The 16,383-nt window shown below is 43.4% G+C and overlaps 1 protein-coding gene across 1 annotated transcript in view; it reads right to left on the bottom strand.

Annotated features, from left to right (window-relative positions):
* GALNT17 (polypeptide N-acetylgalactosaminyltransferase 17) overlaps positions 1–16,383 on the bottom strand; it is a 121,440-nt gene that overhangs the window by 38,546 nt on the left and 66,511 nt on the right. Inside the window, exon 5 of the mRNA XM_035139012.3 lies at positions 12,463–12,660. Within this exon, the coding sequence (XP_034994903.1) occupies positions 12,463–12,660 (198 nt within the window). The remainder of the gene's footprint in view (positions 1–12,462; positions 12,661–16,383) is intronic.

Here is a 16,383-nt window from a genome sequence, read left to right as displayed (position 1 = left end):
TGTCTCCAGGAGAACATCTGCCATGACCTGAAGCAGCTCAGGCAGGGAATCCTTGGTGCAGCGGGGAGGTCGGTACACCAGAAGGAATCCTGTACTGCCCCTATTGCCCAACTTCCAGAACATGCACTCAGAGAACTGGGTCTTCCCAGTAGGACGCCTGGTGCAAGCTAGTGACTTCCTAAAAACCACTGCAACCTCCCCTCCCCACCTAGATGGCCTGAGTTGCTGTGCGTAAGAGAAACCTAGTGGACAAGCAGCAGCTAAGACAGGCCCATCTGCTTCATCCAACCAGGTCTCTGTTACACATGCCAGGTCAAGTCCTCCATCCATGATCAAGTCATGGATGGCAGTGGTCTTATGAATCATTGACCTAGCATTGCACAGCAACACCTTCAGGTCATGTGGGTTTCCCTTGTTGATTCTAGTATCCATCTGGTCAAGAGGGTTCTTATTCCCCATCTTTGGATAGCCATCAAGTTTCCATGTTTACTTGGTTGCATACCCTCCAACATCTCACTATTCAAAATCGGAATGTTCATTTTTGGGGGTCTTGAGCTCTCATGCCAATCAGCCGATACATATAAGAGTGTGAGACGAAACAATGAGCATCATTGGCCCAGAGCTCTGGCATGAGCTGGACCAAAAAAACAACAACGGGATGGCTTCTGTGATTCCAGGATGTCCTGCTGAAATCAGGAAGGTTGAAGGTATGCCTTTTGGGAGAAGTCCACAGCTCAAATAATAAAGCATCTGCTTTGCATGCAGAAGCTCCCAGGTTTGATCCCTGATATCTCCAGGTAAAGCTGGATAAAAGAAACCCTTTTCAAACCCTGGAGAGCCACTTTCTCATTTTCAAACTTTTAAAATTATTTATTTGAAGCTCTGCAATGCTGTTTGCATCACAACGCAAAAAGAAGGCAACATAAAGGACAAAGGGAAATGGAATATAAACAGGGAGTGGGGATTGCTACACATCATATTATTTCACAGCACATCTCAGAAGATTTCGTGGATAAATTTAAGCATATTGTGCCTCTGCTTATTTTGCACATCAAAATGCCACAAGTTATTTGTCCAAGAGCAGAATTATGCATGCCGTGTTAGGTAGCAAAAACTTTTAAGGGCAGCTTAACCAAATTGTGGAAACAGAGAGATTATTGCAAGACCTACTTGCTATGCTATAATAGTAAATTGCATGATAATGCTAGCTCCTTTTCTGCCCCGGAACTCAGTGTGCACAAAAATCACAAGTTTACTGAATTCAGGGACCATGGAGGCATAAGAGGCTGTCTCCTATAAAGTCAGACCTATGGATGCAGGAAGGCATCATTTTCCATTCCATCCTGTATTCGACACCCACAGCTCTATTCCCCTCACAGAGCTCCAATTCCCAGAGTTCCTTGAAAAGAGAGACTGATTGTTAAACCACTCTGGGAATTGTAGTTTTGAGAGGGGGAATAGGGGTCTCCTAACAACTCTGAGCACCATAGAATTCCCATGATTCTTTGGTGGAAGCTGTGACTGTCCAAGCAGTATAATAGTGCTTAAAAAGTACAGTGTGGATGTGGCCGCAGTTAAAGTTAAAGTGTGATAATTCCTAACTTTGAATCAACACATAGAAATTAGCATCTCCAAATTTTAGGCAACTAGATTAGGCCTCTCTTGACCGTCCCCCCCCCCGACAGTGATGGCCACCCTGCTGCTTTGTACAAGTAATTTGGAAGCAAAGCTCCTTGAATTCAACAAGGCTCACTACCAAAGTAAGTGTGAATAGAAACACATCCTAAACAACGGAAGATCAGATACTACCAGATACAGCAATGCTCATTACACTTGCATTATACAGCAGCTGCAACTGTTCCAATTTGTCTCTGACCTCTATCGGCCTTCCGCACGAGATAGGGAGAAAAAAAAAACGTTTTCCTATTCCACAGATCATTGTCTTCCAGTTTGTAAATTCTTCCATGCTCCCACATCAAACGCTATCTATTGTGCAATGAGAGGCTTTCCTGAGGCTATTCAGCAATTGTCTGCCAAAATTTGGCAGCTATTTGCTCATTACCCCACCCCACCTCCGACGTGCATACCTTCAGCAAGCTCAGAGCAAGGAAATGTGCATTGGAAACCCAATGCATGGCATTTAGGTGTATTACGTGCTCTGCGGGGCCAGCTGTACCCTTTTGAGAAAGCTTGGCAAACAGCACAAACCTTTGGGGCAGAAGCACAGGTGACGGAGAGAATGCTATCCAAAAGTACAGGCGTGTCACTGACTGAAGAACAGTCCTGCCGTCAAACCGAAGAATACAGCCACCCGCAGAGTTTCTCTCTCTCTCCACATCTCAACATATTGCCCTGCTATAAGGCGCTAAGATTGTAAGAAATGCCCTGCGGCATCAGGCCAGCAGCCCATCCAGGCCAGCATTTTCTTCTCATAGTGGCCAAAAGGATATCTATGGGATATCCTGCAAGCAGGACCTGGCCACACCAGCACTCTGCTCTCCTGCAACTGGCTGTCAGAAGTGTATCTGCACACTGAAGTCAGAACATAACCCTTAGGATCAGTAGCCCTTGATAGCCTTTAGCCAACATGGTTTTGTCTTAAGGGCACATCCAGACTTTCTTTCACTCCATGTTTTGTGGCACTGATTGTGCTTTAGGCATTGGGAAAGCCTTTGTTTGGATGGAGGGGAGGTTGTAGCCTCCATCTGCCCCTCCTCATTAAGGGTATCCAGTTAAAGGGATCCAGGGGTGTGGATTCTGTCCAATGCCCGAACGTGGGCTAGGGCCATGCCACGGCCCCAGTGGGGACCCCTCGGGGTGCCCCTATTTGATGTAAGTCATAGGGCTCCAGGCGCGTAGCAAGGGGGTGATGGGGGCAGGCTGCCCTGGGCTACACTCGGGGGACTCCACTCAGGGGCACCCCTCCCTGCCCCTCGCTTCCGCCCGCGCGTGCCATACAGACATATGCTGTCTGTGCCAGCTGCCCTGCGAGCGGCAGCCCATTACAGGCTGCTGTGTGCGAGCAGCGCGTACTGACTGTGCATGTGCAACATCCCGGCGCGTGCGCACTCCATGCGCCATTTGTCCTGATGTGTGTGTTGTGATGTCATGATGCCCCGCCCCCAGGAGGCACCTCCGTGTTTGCCACCCTGGGCAGCCAAGCGGCACCATTCGCCACTGTAAGGGTCACCCTATTGGTGGTTTACCCCTAGATGGACTCCCTGAAGGTGGGCAGGAGTGTAATATAGCCCGGCTTCACCCCAGTGCCTAAGCCAAACTGCTCACGTCTGTAACCAATGAAGTTGTGGCCCATTTGAACCCATAAAACAAAATACTTGTGCCCGTGTGTTTATTATCCATCAGGGAACTGCGGGTTGCAAGGCCTTGGCACACAAAGCTCCATGTCCCAGCAGTCCCCCCCCCCCCGCCCAAACACCTTCCTTGTGAAAATCTACTCTTTACTGCTCAATCAGAGGAAACGGCAATCCACAGAAAAAACCAAATTGCTTTTTGTTCCAATTCAGCTTTAAAGAACAGGTTTTCCTGGGGAGAGCATCAAGGCAAAACAAAAGAGCTTGGATGTGGTACTTTGAAGGGTGGACCTCATCTTAAAAAGCATGGTGCAAAAGGTAGGTGTGCAAGAGCTCTAATCCTCTTTTAAAGCCACTCAAACTGCTGGCCTTCATAACATTTTGTGGGAACAAATTTCAGTGTATAAGTATGTGCCATGTGACTGAGTGCACAGGTGCTCCCACTGTCTCAATTTACTAGGGCTATAGTAAATACATTTTCTGGGATCTGTCCTTTAAAGTAAACTACAGCTTTGAGGACCAATATCAGACTGCAAGAAAAGAGGTTCGTAAGTAAACTGCGGAACTCACTCCCACAGCAAACATGTTGGCCACCAACCTGGGCAGCTGTAAAAGAGAGGATTGGACACATTCATGGAGAATAACGCTATCGAAGACTACTAGCTGCTATTACTCTGTCCTGCCTTCAGAGTCAGAGGCAGCACAGGTTAGCCTCACCAATTTATGCGGAGGTTACGTTCCAAGACACTGCGTGCTTAAGTGAAATCTGGTATACAGTCATACCTCAGGTTAACTACGCTTCAGGTTGAGTACTTTCAGGTTAAGTACTCCGCGGACCAGGAAGTGTTTACTTCCGGGTTCTGCCGTGCACACATGTGCAGAAGTGTTCTGCGCATTTTTCGCATGTGCAGAAGCACTCTATCAGCGCTTCGTGCACACACGCTATCACCGCTTGGGTCAAGTACTTTTTGGGGTGCGAATGCCACCCCGGAACCAATTAAGTACTTAACCTGAGGTACTACTGTAAATGTTATTTTTTTTAATCTACAATACTGTCTTATTTATTTTATAGTATGGTACATTGATTATTGCCTTCATTTTATGGATCAATGGTCTCGTTAGACAGTAAAATTCGTGTTAAATTGCTGTTTTAGGGGGTGTTTTTCATTGTCTGGAATGGATTAATCCACTTTCCATTACTTTCAATGGGAAAGTTCGCTTCAGGTTAAGTACGCTTCAGGTTAAGTACGGACTTCCAGAACCAATTAAGTACTTAATCTGAGGTACCACTGTAATTGAAACACCATTGAAAAAGCCTGCAAACATCCCATTCCCCCATTCCCCCCGCCCACTGCCCCTTTTTGTGACTTTTCAGGTTCACTTCTGGCTTCGGCACAGTCGCACACATATCAGATGCGCCTAAAACATTGCAGCCTGTACTGCTTCTGAATGCCAGTTGCTGGAAAATGCAGGAGGGGGGCAAGCTAGAGGGCATCTGTCTGGCCACTGTGGGAACAGAATGGTGGACTTGATGCACCTACCATGGCCTGGAAGGTGTGTGACGGAATTAGACAGAAGGATAATGCAATTTTAATGGTACAGTTATGAAATGGCAGAAGTTTCAATTATATTAATTTGCAACTAAACAAAATTGATCTGTGATGGGCTGCACGATCCTTTGGAACCCAATATTCTTTCTTCTTTTTTAAAGATTAATTCTATTTATAGAAGAAGAAGAGGAGGAGGAGGAGGAGGAGGAGGAGGAGGAGGAGGAGGAGGAGTTTGGATTTGATATCCTGCTTTATCACTACCCGAAGGAGTCTCAAAGCAGCTAACATTCTCTTTTCCCATCCTCCCCCACAACAAACACTCTGTGAGGTGGGCGGGGCTGAGAGACTTCAGAGAAGCGTGACTAGCCCAAGGTCACCCAGCAGCTGCATGTGGAGGAGCGGAGACGCAAACCCGGTTCCCCAGATTACGAGTCTACCGCTCTTAACCAGTATACCACAAAAAGAATCATGTGGGGTGGGGGGAGTGGCCAGTGAGTTTTGGAATGAGAATTAGGGAGTTATGAGCCTCTACCTATTTTTATCTGTGGACATACTGATGGGGTGGCTGGCTGGCTGGCTGGCTGGGTTATTGCAAAAGCATAACCGTTTCTGGTGAACTACTCCCACAGAACACATCTGCGTCTGGAAGAAACAAAACTACTAAACAACAGCAAAAGTACTATTAGGATCTGCCTCACCGTGGGCCCTTTTTGTTCTGGCATCTAGTGCCATGTTCTTGTCGAGTCAACTTAAGGCAACAAAAATCGAAACAGAACATTGCCCATTAAAACCCCATTGGCGGCATTATGCATGTAGCTTTCTTCAAGCGGAAGAGACTGCAATGCATTTTTTAAAAGTTTTATTTTAAAAATTTTTTGTACTTTATCTTTTCAAGATCAGCTTTAATAAATTATCACCCTTTAGCTCAAAATACGACTTTTCTCATGCTTGTGTATCCGTGAAAACCCACCTGCTGGAAAGCAAAGGAAATAGTCACATACTGCTTAACATCTTATTCTCTCTAAAACACTGCATGGTGCTAAGTGTTCATTTGGGTGTAGGTTTATTCTAAATGGGGAACAAACCCCCAGGAATAAATTTGCAAGCCATCCCTGTTTGTTTTAGAAGGGATTAACAAGACCAATATGATATACTGAATCACCGTGGGTTCACAGGAGCCCAAAAGGTCAGGTCTGCCTGAAGCCTGGTTGAAACAAGCCTTAATGGCCATTGGTTGAGGTGCTGTGATGTCATGGAATGCTCACCTATTCAGAAGTGGTCTATACCTAATTCACATGGCAAAGGACTTCCCTGTGGTTCCCTGCAGATATTTACTTTATACTCATGATGTCCCAGTGACACGCAGATCTGGGGAACCTATTCTGGGCTGCTAGCCTTACCCACATACCTGGGAGCAAGTCCGATTGAACTAAACATAGCATTTACAATGTAGTCAGTTACACAAATTCATGGAACATAATGCTATCATCAGCTACTATACAGGATACCTACGTTCACACGCCACTATTGGATGTGTTATAACAGTTTGCAGGGAATCACAGGTGGGAAGAGTGCTGTTGGGCTCCAGTTCTGAACTAGATGAGTTCTGGTCCACCAGAATTCTTCTTATCTATCTATCTATCTATCTATCTATCTATCTATCTATCTATATGTAAACTGGCCATGTCCATGGGTTTCCAGTTTTCACTGAAACCGCTTGAGCGATAGCGATGAAATTTGGACACATCATCACATGCCACTATGGGAGTGTTCCTAGCTACATGGGATATACAAATGTCACACATTTTTAGGACCTAAAAAGTCAGCAGGAGACCCTGTCGAGCATGCTGGGAAAAGAACCAGGTTACAAAACATCGCCCTCTAGTGGCAGCTACACTATTACTGCAGCTAGAAAAACTTCCCTTTCCACAGCACTTCAGCTCGCCTTTACAGACTAGGCCGAATGGAAGTGGGGACTCGCCTGGGTGGGGTTTGGGGGGGAGGAGGGGGCGGGATACGTCATGGATTGGGACAGGGTGGGGGGAATCACAGGGATGAGGTGGGGGTGGGGGAGGAGGGGGCAGGGTACGTCATGGATCAGGACAGGGTGGGGGGGGAATCACAGGAATAAGCCATAGCGTGGTCTAGGAACCACCTATGTGCTTTTATTTTATCATATATTAAATATGCATGCCAACCAAATCTTATATTGTGGCCCTCCAGATCTAACATTTCTTTTTCTTTCAATACTACCCATTCCCTCATCCATACTAATCCAACAGCTGCATGATACATCTCCAGATCCGGTAACGCAACCCCCCCCCCTTTCTCTTTTATTGATTAATATTTGGTATTTAATTCTCAGTTTCTTCTCATCCCAAACAAACCTTGTTATGTCTCTCTTCCATTCTGTAAAACAGTTCCCCCCCCCCCATATAGGTATTGTTTGGAACAAGAACATCATCTTAGACAGGACATTCATCTTTATTACCGAGATGCGTCCCCAGAGGGCTAGGTGTAGCTTATTCCATGATTCCATGCTCTTTTTAATTTCTTTCCATACCTTATTATAGTTGTCTTGATATAAATTTAGGTTGTTACTCGAAATCCAGATTCCTAGATATTTTACCTTTATTTATTTATTTCCAGATCTGTTATTTCTTGAAGTTTTTTATTTTCTTCCTTAGATAAGTTTTTGGTCAGCATGTTGGTCTTATGATAATTTATTTTTAATCCCATAGCTCTTCCATATTGTTTAATTAAATCTAAGGCTACAGGGATTCCTTGTTCTGGGTCTTGTGTTGTGATGATCAGGTCATCTGCAAATGCTCTGACCTTATAGGTGTTTTTTCCTAATTTGATGCCCTTTATCTTTTCTTCTTTTCTAATGTGGTGGAGAAGTGGTTCCAAGGCCAATATAAATAATAAAGGCAGATTTTAATGATAGAATATTTACAAATAGCGAAGCTGACGGGTTGGGTACGAGGAGCGGAGAAGCAGAAAGTTACAAGAGAGTGGATTATAGTTAGAGAATATTTTAATCATTATAATGACAACAGCCCCTTGCTGGCAGAACTGGAATGATATTTGTAAAGGAAAATGAACAAAATAATTAAGATGGAAAAAATAAAAAAGAAGGTATGGTAATAAAAACCTGTGGAAATCTAGGATGGAAGAAACTAGGTATAACGAACTAGGTTGGAAGTGCCGTGTTTCTCTGAAAATAAGCCACACCCCGAAATAAGCCACACCCCGAAAATAAGCCATAGTGATAGGCAGTTTAACCTTGTAGGTTAAACTGTACCATACTTAATAATTAAAAAAAGACATCCCCTGAAAATAAGCCACTGTGTTGTTGTTTTTTTTGAGGAAAAATAAATATAAGATGGTGTCTTATTTTTGGAGAAACACGGTATCTTATGTTCAAAGCTTGGAAGGGAAACTTTGGAAATATTTTAATTTTTGTTAGCTTGTGTTTAATACTTTTTCTTTTTCTATTAGTAGGTAAACAGTATGTATTAGTTACAGGTAGGTAGCCGTGTTGGTCTGAGTCGAAACAAAATAAAAAAATTCATTCAGTAGCACCTTAAAGACCAACTAAGTTTTAATTTTGGTATGAGCTTTCGTGTGCATGCACACTTCATCAGATACACTGAAACAGAAGAAACCAGACCCTTTCAGAAACAGACTGGAAAGAGAAGTTGCTGAATTGCAACTCATTAGCAAGCTTAAAACCATGGAGCCACCTGGAATGAACAGAGAGATAGGATTCTTATCTCATTATACATTATCAAGCTTTCCTTAGCACCTCAGCCCTTGCTTTCCCCCCGCAAGACCAATTGCAGTCATTAACAGTTATCTACAGGTTTACCACTCCTATCAGCCCATCACCCCCACCCCCCACACCCTCTGAATATACATAAGGGTCTGGTTTCTTCTGTTTCAGTGTATCTGATGAAGTGTGCATGCACACGAAAGCTCATACCAAAATTAAAACTTAGTTGGTCTTTAAGGTGCTACTGAAGGAATTTTTAGTATGTATTAGAATAGCCTTGAATATTGTGTTTGTACAATGTTGTACTTTTAAATGATTTTCATTAAAGAATTTTAATAATAATAATAATGGAATAAGCCACAGCAATGCATGGCCGGGCCAGCTAGTCCTCTTATGAAATGGTAAACATGCCTAGGATTTTGCTATTAGAATTTTGTTCCTGTCTTCACCCCCATCACACACACACAGTTAAAATGAACTCAAGTTTGCAGCATCTGCAGCACTAGAAATGTCACATCCTTAATCTACTAATCTGCACAGTGGTGTGGGAGGGAGAGGAAGCAGATACGCAGACGCACATTTCAACATAGCTCATCTGCTAAAATGGAAAAAAGGGGGGGCTGCTTTTGTTCATACATCTCTGTCACACAGTCCCAACTCATGCCAAAAAAATCACCAGGAACAGAGGTGGAGGAGAATTCTGCCAAGCACACTGTTACGATGAATGGAAGTTGGATTGGGTACGCCCTGTAAGGTGAGGACTGTTGAACCTCCAGCTCCTTCCATCATAATTCTAAAATTGTACACAGTTCTCTCAGGCCATCTTTTTTTTCCCCACTTGATTTGCTCATGTGTAGGTTTCTTTAAAAAAAAAAGTTGGTTCAGAAATGGCAAATTGAATGAATGGAACAATCTTTTTGAGTCTGCTATCCACTTGAGCCAACCATCTGCTTTCTGCGTCTCGACGTCTTCCAGGGGATGTGTAATATTGATTGGAATCTGGCTTTCTCTCTCTCTCTCATACATACACACATGAAATGTGAACCTTCTTTTCCAGACAGTTCAAAACTGGGATATAGCTAGGAACAGGAACGGAAGGATCTGTCTATTTTGGTTCTCATAGCTTCTCATTTCTACATTCTTCAATTCAGTTCCTCACGTTTCTACAGCAATTTATTTATTTTTATATAAAAACAAATTCACCAGGAACATTATTCAGCATGTTAGTGCGAATTTCTCTCAGTAAAAATCCTCCCCCCCTAATGTATAGTGTACATTTCTTCTAAAATGATTGTTTTTTTGTATGTTATTTTACTCATTTCTTTCATTGTGATGCACATTTCCCTCTAAAATATGCACGTCTGTGACACCTCTGGATCTGTTGTAAGAGGACAGGAAGGTGGCTGAGGACAGACTGAGCTTTGGTGCCCCATTCACCTTAATGGATGAACCTCAACTGGTCTTCCTTCTGATCTTCAACACAAAGTTACTGATGACACCACTTGCACAGAAAGTATTTTGCTTTCATCTTCTGCCATAGTGATCAAGCACTTTCCTAGAACCTCCACCTGAAGTTCATTTCTGAATGAAGCATTTTGTTTGATTCCAGACAATTTGCCCCATGAGAGAGATCCTGTATGCTTCTTCAATCAAAGGAAAACCATTGCACAGACAGTGTGCGAGAAAAATGTGTTTCAAATATACCAGGCTTTCTCAGGGGAGTTGTTCTTCCACCAGCCGCCACGATGACTCAGCCTACAAAAAACATTAACTCTACTCTGATGATCTTATCTTGCCCAACTCCAAGCTTTGGGGTTCATCTGTCCTCTTGTACACATGTGATGCTCTAATTTCACTTTTGTTTTGTTTTGTTTTGTTTCCAACACAGTTGGACAGGCTGTGCTAATAGAAATGGGAAAGTTCTCCAGCGTCTTCTCAGATTGAGCCCAGGGCTCAGGAGTGGGAGTCCCTTTCTGCCCACTGTCATGCAGTCTAATGGCACACCTCTTCTCCATTTATTTGAATGGGGACAGATACTGTACGGAGGGGTTGCATCACAAGGAGGAATGTCAATCTGCCCGTGAAGGACCCATCCCCTCTGATTTTGTCTTCCCCCCTGGGGGGGGGAGGGAAATGAGGCTCACAAAATATGCTGCAGAGGCAAAATCAGAGGATGAGGGAGGAAGACTCATCTTATTCTGTCCCCATATCTTTAACCAACAAACGCTTTTTTGTTTTAATTGTATTTGTTTTGCCAAAATCTTGCAATGGCATTCCTCTTTGGAAACCAGAGTTGAAAAAGGGTGAACACAACAGACAAATGAAGTACCGTAGGTGGCCATTGTGGCTCTTACACTTTTCTTCCCCATGAGTCATTTGAAAGTTGCTGATGATCTCGATGGACCGCTTAAAAGATTTGTCTGGCTGTTGTAGCAATTGAAATGTGCTGTGCTAGATGATGTATGATTTTAAGTGTATTTTTAATTGCTGGTTCTTTTTAAAAAATGTATTTTATGGCATTGCAATCTGTGTTATATAGAATTCTAATTGCAATACAGCAAAATGCAATGGAAGAACTGAAAGAAGCAATAAAAATACAATTAAAAATCAAAACGTATATTTAAAGCAGACATGACACAAGACAACTGACTTAAGCTAACAGAATGCTGGCAAGCCACAGACCACAATTTGGGAACTTCTGCAATACAGCCCATTATGCACCTAAAGTACTTGTTTATGTGACAAAATCATCAGATGCATGCCAGTATGCAAATTCTATATAAATGAAGGATTGCTCTCACTCGTAATCCTTTCCTATTGCGTACAGCCAACATAATTTTGGTTCAGTTGGTTGAAAGCTCTCCAAGCCTGTAGTATCTGGGTTGGATCAGCTTTTTCAAGACTCCTGCTAGTCGCCAAATATCACACAGTACATCCCAACCCTTTTACTATTAACTGCTACACTCAACTCATGTTTGGAGTTTTAAAACTTTAAGAACACAAGAAGGAAGATAGCTCCAAGAATGGCAGACTATGCAAGGCCTCCAAAGTGCTAATGTTTCCATTCCATTCAAAGTAATCTAAAATAAGATATGGGCTGCATCTTTCACACTTCATGTGGAAAGTATCCACAATTAAACTATTGAAAAATCTGATAGTTCTACTAGAGCAGACATAGGCAACCTTGCCTCGCCAGATGTTTTGGAACTACAACTCCCATGATCCCTAGCTAACAGGGCCAGTGGTCAGGGATTATGGGAGTTGTAGTTCCAAAACATCTGGAGAGCCAAGGTTGTCTATGCCTGTGTACTAGAGATTGCATGGAAAGCTGGAAAGGATTGTTCAGCCACCTGCCATCTTTAAAGTGTTATGATTTATCCTCATCGTATCTCTCCTTGACATATCACAATGCTTGCTCCACCCCCTTCCCATCTCTTATGGAGAACAGCCACAGAATCATAAAATTGTAAAGTTGGAAGGGACACCGAGGGTTATCTAGCCCAAACCCTTGCAATGCAGGAATCTTTTCCCCAATGTAGGGCTCGAACCCATGACCCTGAGATTAGGACTTGCATGTTCTACCGACTCAGCTTTTCCAGAAGAGAGAAGATCTGCAATGGACAAAGGTCAATAGGAGCTCCACTGTCCCTTCCCAATTTCTCCACTTGTTTCTGGGAGATGTTTTCCGAATTCTCCAGTCATAAGACTGGCTGACACACCAATGTGATGAGTAATTTATAACCAGAATCTTAATGTGGGTAAATCTGAATTGACGGATTCTAGCTGGAAGGCCTGCAATTTCACATCATGCTGTTCTGCAACCAACCTGATGGGTAGTGAGGGGTCTCCAGCATCCCACCAGTCCTTCGGTGGGCTAATGTACATGCACCACAGTTCCCAACTGTATCCATGGGCTGAATTTTCATAGCGCTGAACCTCAAAGGTGTCCTGCTTGATATTGTCAATAGAGGGAAGAATGACTCTTTTCCGGTTTTCCTGGATCCGTGAAAGAACGGGCTCAGCCCTGAAAAGGAAAGCAAAACAGTGTTGAAGGACATAGGCATATCAATCCTAAGTGGGGTGGGAGATGAGACGAAAGACAATTGCTTCCGTTTTATTTATTCTACCTCTCACTTATTAAAAGAACTACCATGGATGGTCTGGGGTAAACCGAGCCTCCCCCCTATTGCTCCCCTTAGCCTTTCTGTATTCCCTCATGCACTCGAGGGTTTTCTTCTTTTTCTTCTTCTTCTATACAAAAGAGAGTCCTCTTCCAGCACAACCGGGGCCAGGTACCTATTAAAGTTCAGGGCTGTATCTGAGACTATCCCTTGTGCCCACAGTATAGGGAGTTCTGCCTCTAAGAATCCCTTCCTGTCAAAGCTTGCCCCTTCCCTGAGGTAACTTTATGACACCCTGGGTCTGTCTGCCTGGCTCGCCCCCTTGGTGCACCCCAAAGATACAAACTAACAGTTCCACTCTTGAAGGAAATGTTGTCTTTTTAATGGGTGTCCTCATGAATGAGTTTCATGTACCTTGGCTGGAAAATAACACAGACGATTTTCTGATTGGCACTTTAACGCTGGAAATTTTATTTCTCAAGAACGTAATGGTTGCTTTAAGGTATTCCTGTTGTACAAGCTTAGTTTCAATGGTAATAACCTTGTTACTCATCTACTAGATCAGTGTTTCTCAACCAGTGTGCCTCCAGATGTTTTGGGACTACAACAGCTAGCAAGACCAGTGGTCAGGAATGATGGGAGTTGTAGTCCCAAAACATCTGGAGGCACACTGGTTGAGAAACACTGTACTAGATAACCTAATGACTACCTAACCTAAACCTACTCTCCTAGATCTTCTTTACAACCACCCTCACACTCCTGCGCCCCCAGTACCCTCTCAACTGACCAAATGGCTGTCCCTTCTCTTTAAACATTCAACCATTCTCCTCCCCTCATGGAATGTCCAGTCAGTCGACAGGGAGTCTGAGTTAACCCTTGATGGGTCGGGTTGATAAAGCTGTAACAAACAGCATAAAAACGTCACACAGATGAGAAGTGACAGCTGCTCCTTCGCTTCTGAAGGCCTACCTGCCCACATCGACGAGGGCAAAAAGGTAGGTGCTTGCGGATTACTGCAGCCGTGCTGTGGGGTTTCCCCCAGACAGACCCCTAGGAATGTCACACTCATCGCTGAATGACATAAGAACTTTGGACCGTTGAGTAAAACAAAATTCCAAATCTAGTACGGCAATAGATTCTGACAGGATATAAATAGAATCATCTATGCATGATATTTGCATTTGAATTGTAATGAGATGCATCAAAATTCCGACAACCTGCACAACCCTAGGTATATGGCTGCAAGGCTTATTTTTGTGTGTGTTCAGGGGTTTTACACAGACTGCTTCAGGGAAGGTATTTACACTTGCTATGTCTAATCAGAAGCAAGCCCCATTGAGTTCAGTGGGACAGCCCCCCCCCCATTAAGAGAGTACAGAATTACAGCCTAAATCCGTATTTGGTGTTCATTTGCCTGATTTGATTTATACATCCTGCCCTAAAGCTTTCCTCTGCTTTTGTGAAGATGAGAGACCGTGTACTTGAGTCACCTTGAGATAACATGAAATGTAGGTAGCTAAAATGCTAAGCCCTTCAGCAGCATCACCCGCTGCTTTCACAAAGCATTTATGATGGTGCTCTCAGGATCGTAATAATGATAATAATAATAATAATAATAATAATAATAATAATAATAATAATAATAATGCTTTTGTTTAAGCCAATTCTTATTGAGACTGTGAACACTGGGGGTGGGGGTAACTTAAGGAAGGCCACATTTGCATTACATTTTTAAAGGACTATTATACCACATTAACAGTTACAGAGTCGGGGAGCTATAGTTTGTTAAGGGTGCTGAGAGTTGTTAGGTTAGTTGAAAGTTATGTGGAGACCCCCATTTGCCTCACAGAGCTACACTTTCCAGAGTTCCCTGGGGAAAGGGATTGATTGCAAACCATTCTAGGAATTGTAGCTCGGTAAGGGGAACAGAGTCTTCTAATAACTTGGGAACCATTGTTGTAGTACCCAGTAGTAGTAGTAGTAGTAGTAGTAGTAGTAGTAATTTATTATTTATACTCTGCCCATCTGGCTGGGTTTCCCCAGCCACTCTGGGCGGCTTCCAACAGAAGAATAAAATAATCTATTAAAGATTAAAAGCCCCCCTAAACAGGGCTGCCTTCAGATGTCTTCTAAAAATCTGGTAGCTGTTTTTCTGTTTGACATCTGATGGGAGGGCGTTCCATAGGGGGGGCACCACTACCGAGAAGGCCCTCTGCCTGGTTCCCTGTAACTTGGCTTCTCGCAACGAAGGAACCGTCAGAAGGCCCTCAGCACTGGACCTCAGTGTCCGGGTAGAATGATGGGGGCATAGCTGCCAAGTTATCCCTTTTTTAAAGGGATTTTCCCTTATGCTGAATAGGCTTCCTCGCGAGAAAAGGGAAAACTTGGCAGCTATGGATGGGGGTAGAGACGCTCCTTCATTTGTATACCTCAGGGCGGTTCACAACATAAAACTACAAGATAAAAAACACAAAATGCATAATAAGAACAAATCAATAGCCCCCTTCCTCCCTTAAACTACAGTTCCCAGAATTCTTTGTGAGAAGTATTGACTATTAAAGTAGTATGCATATGATTCTATAATTCTACCCCGACCCCAACTTCAAAATCTTGGTAGAAGGTTACAGGTAGGTAGCCGTGTTGGTCTGAGTCGAAGCAAAATAATAATAAAAAATCCTTCAGTAGCACATTAAAGACCAACTAAGTTTTTATTTTGGTATGAGCTTTCATGTGCATGCACACTTCTTCAGATACACTTGAAACAGAAGAGTCAGACCCTTATATATATACAGAGGGTGGGTGGGAATGGGTGATGGGCTGATAGGAGTGGTAAACCTGTTGACAGCCATCAACAGGTTTACCACTCCTATCAGCCCATCACCCATTCCTACCCATTCCCACCCACCCTCTGTATATATATATATAAGGGTCTGACTCTTCTGTTTCAAGTGTATCTGGAGAAGTGTGCATGCACACAAAAGCTCATACCAAAATAAAGACTTAGTTGGTCTTTAAGGTGCTACTGAATTTTTTAAAAATTTGGGTAGAAGGTGTGTGTTTAAATTTGGGGACACCTTCATAGCTTCCATTTGGTTCTGAACATCTACCTTGCACACATACATTGGGATTTTGAAGGGGTCAATGATCTTTGGAGGTCCCTTCTATATCTTATGGCTTTGAATAAAACAATGGATTCCCCCATTTAGACTCATATTCTCCACCCCCATAACTATCTTGGCTGTGAGACTCAGAAGACCTGCCCCTTGCCTTGCAAGCCTTTTCCCACCTGACTGATTCCATCTACGAAAGGTGAGGCTGCAGACCCAGGGCATCGAGGTTGAGCTTCCATGCTGCCCGCCATGAACCACCATTTTCAGGATCAGCAACAACAGCAGCAGATATGTTCTATGCTTATGGTGACATTTCATCACACAGAATCATAGAGTTAGAAAGCACCTCCAGTCCAAACCTCTTACATTGGAATTTAGAATCCCTTACAGGGATCGAACCTGCAACCGTGGAGCTGTCCGCACCATGTTCTAACCAACTGAGCTATTTATTCCCTTGCTAATTATGCTGTTCTAAATGCACGTTTTATATTTGACTTCCTTCTGTGATGTTCTATT

The sequence above is a fragment of the Zootoca vivipara genome, chromosome 14, assembly GCF_965207765.1.
Source record: "Zootoca vivipara chromosome 14, rZooViv2.hap1.1, whole genome shotgun sequence".
In the NCBI taxonomy this organism is placed as follows: Eukaryota; Metazoa; Chordata; class Lepidosauria; order Squamata; family Lacertidae; genus Zootoca; species Zootoca vivipara.
The sequence above is the reverse complement of the archived record's forward strand: the minus strand, read 5'-3'. Positions and strand labels throughout refer to the sequence as shown.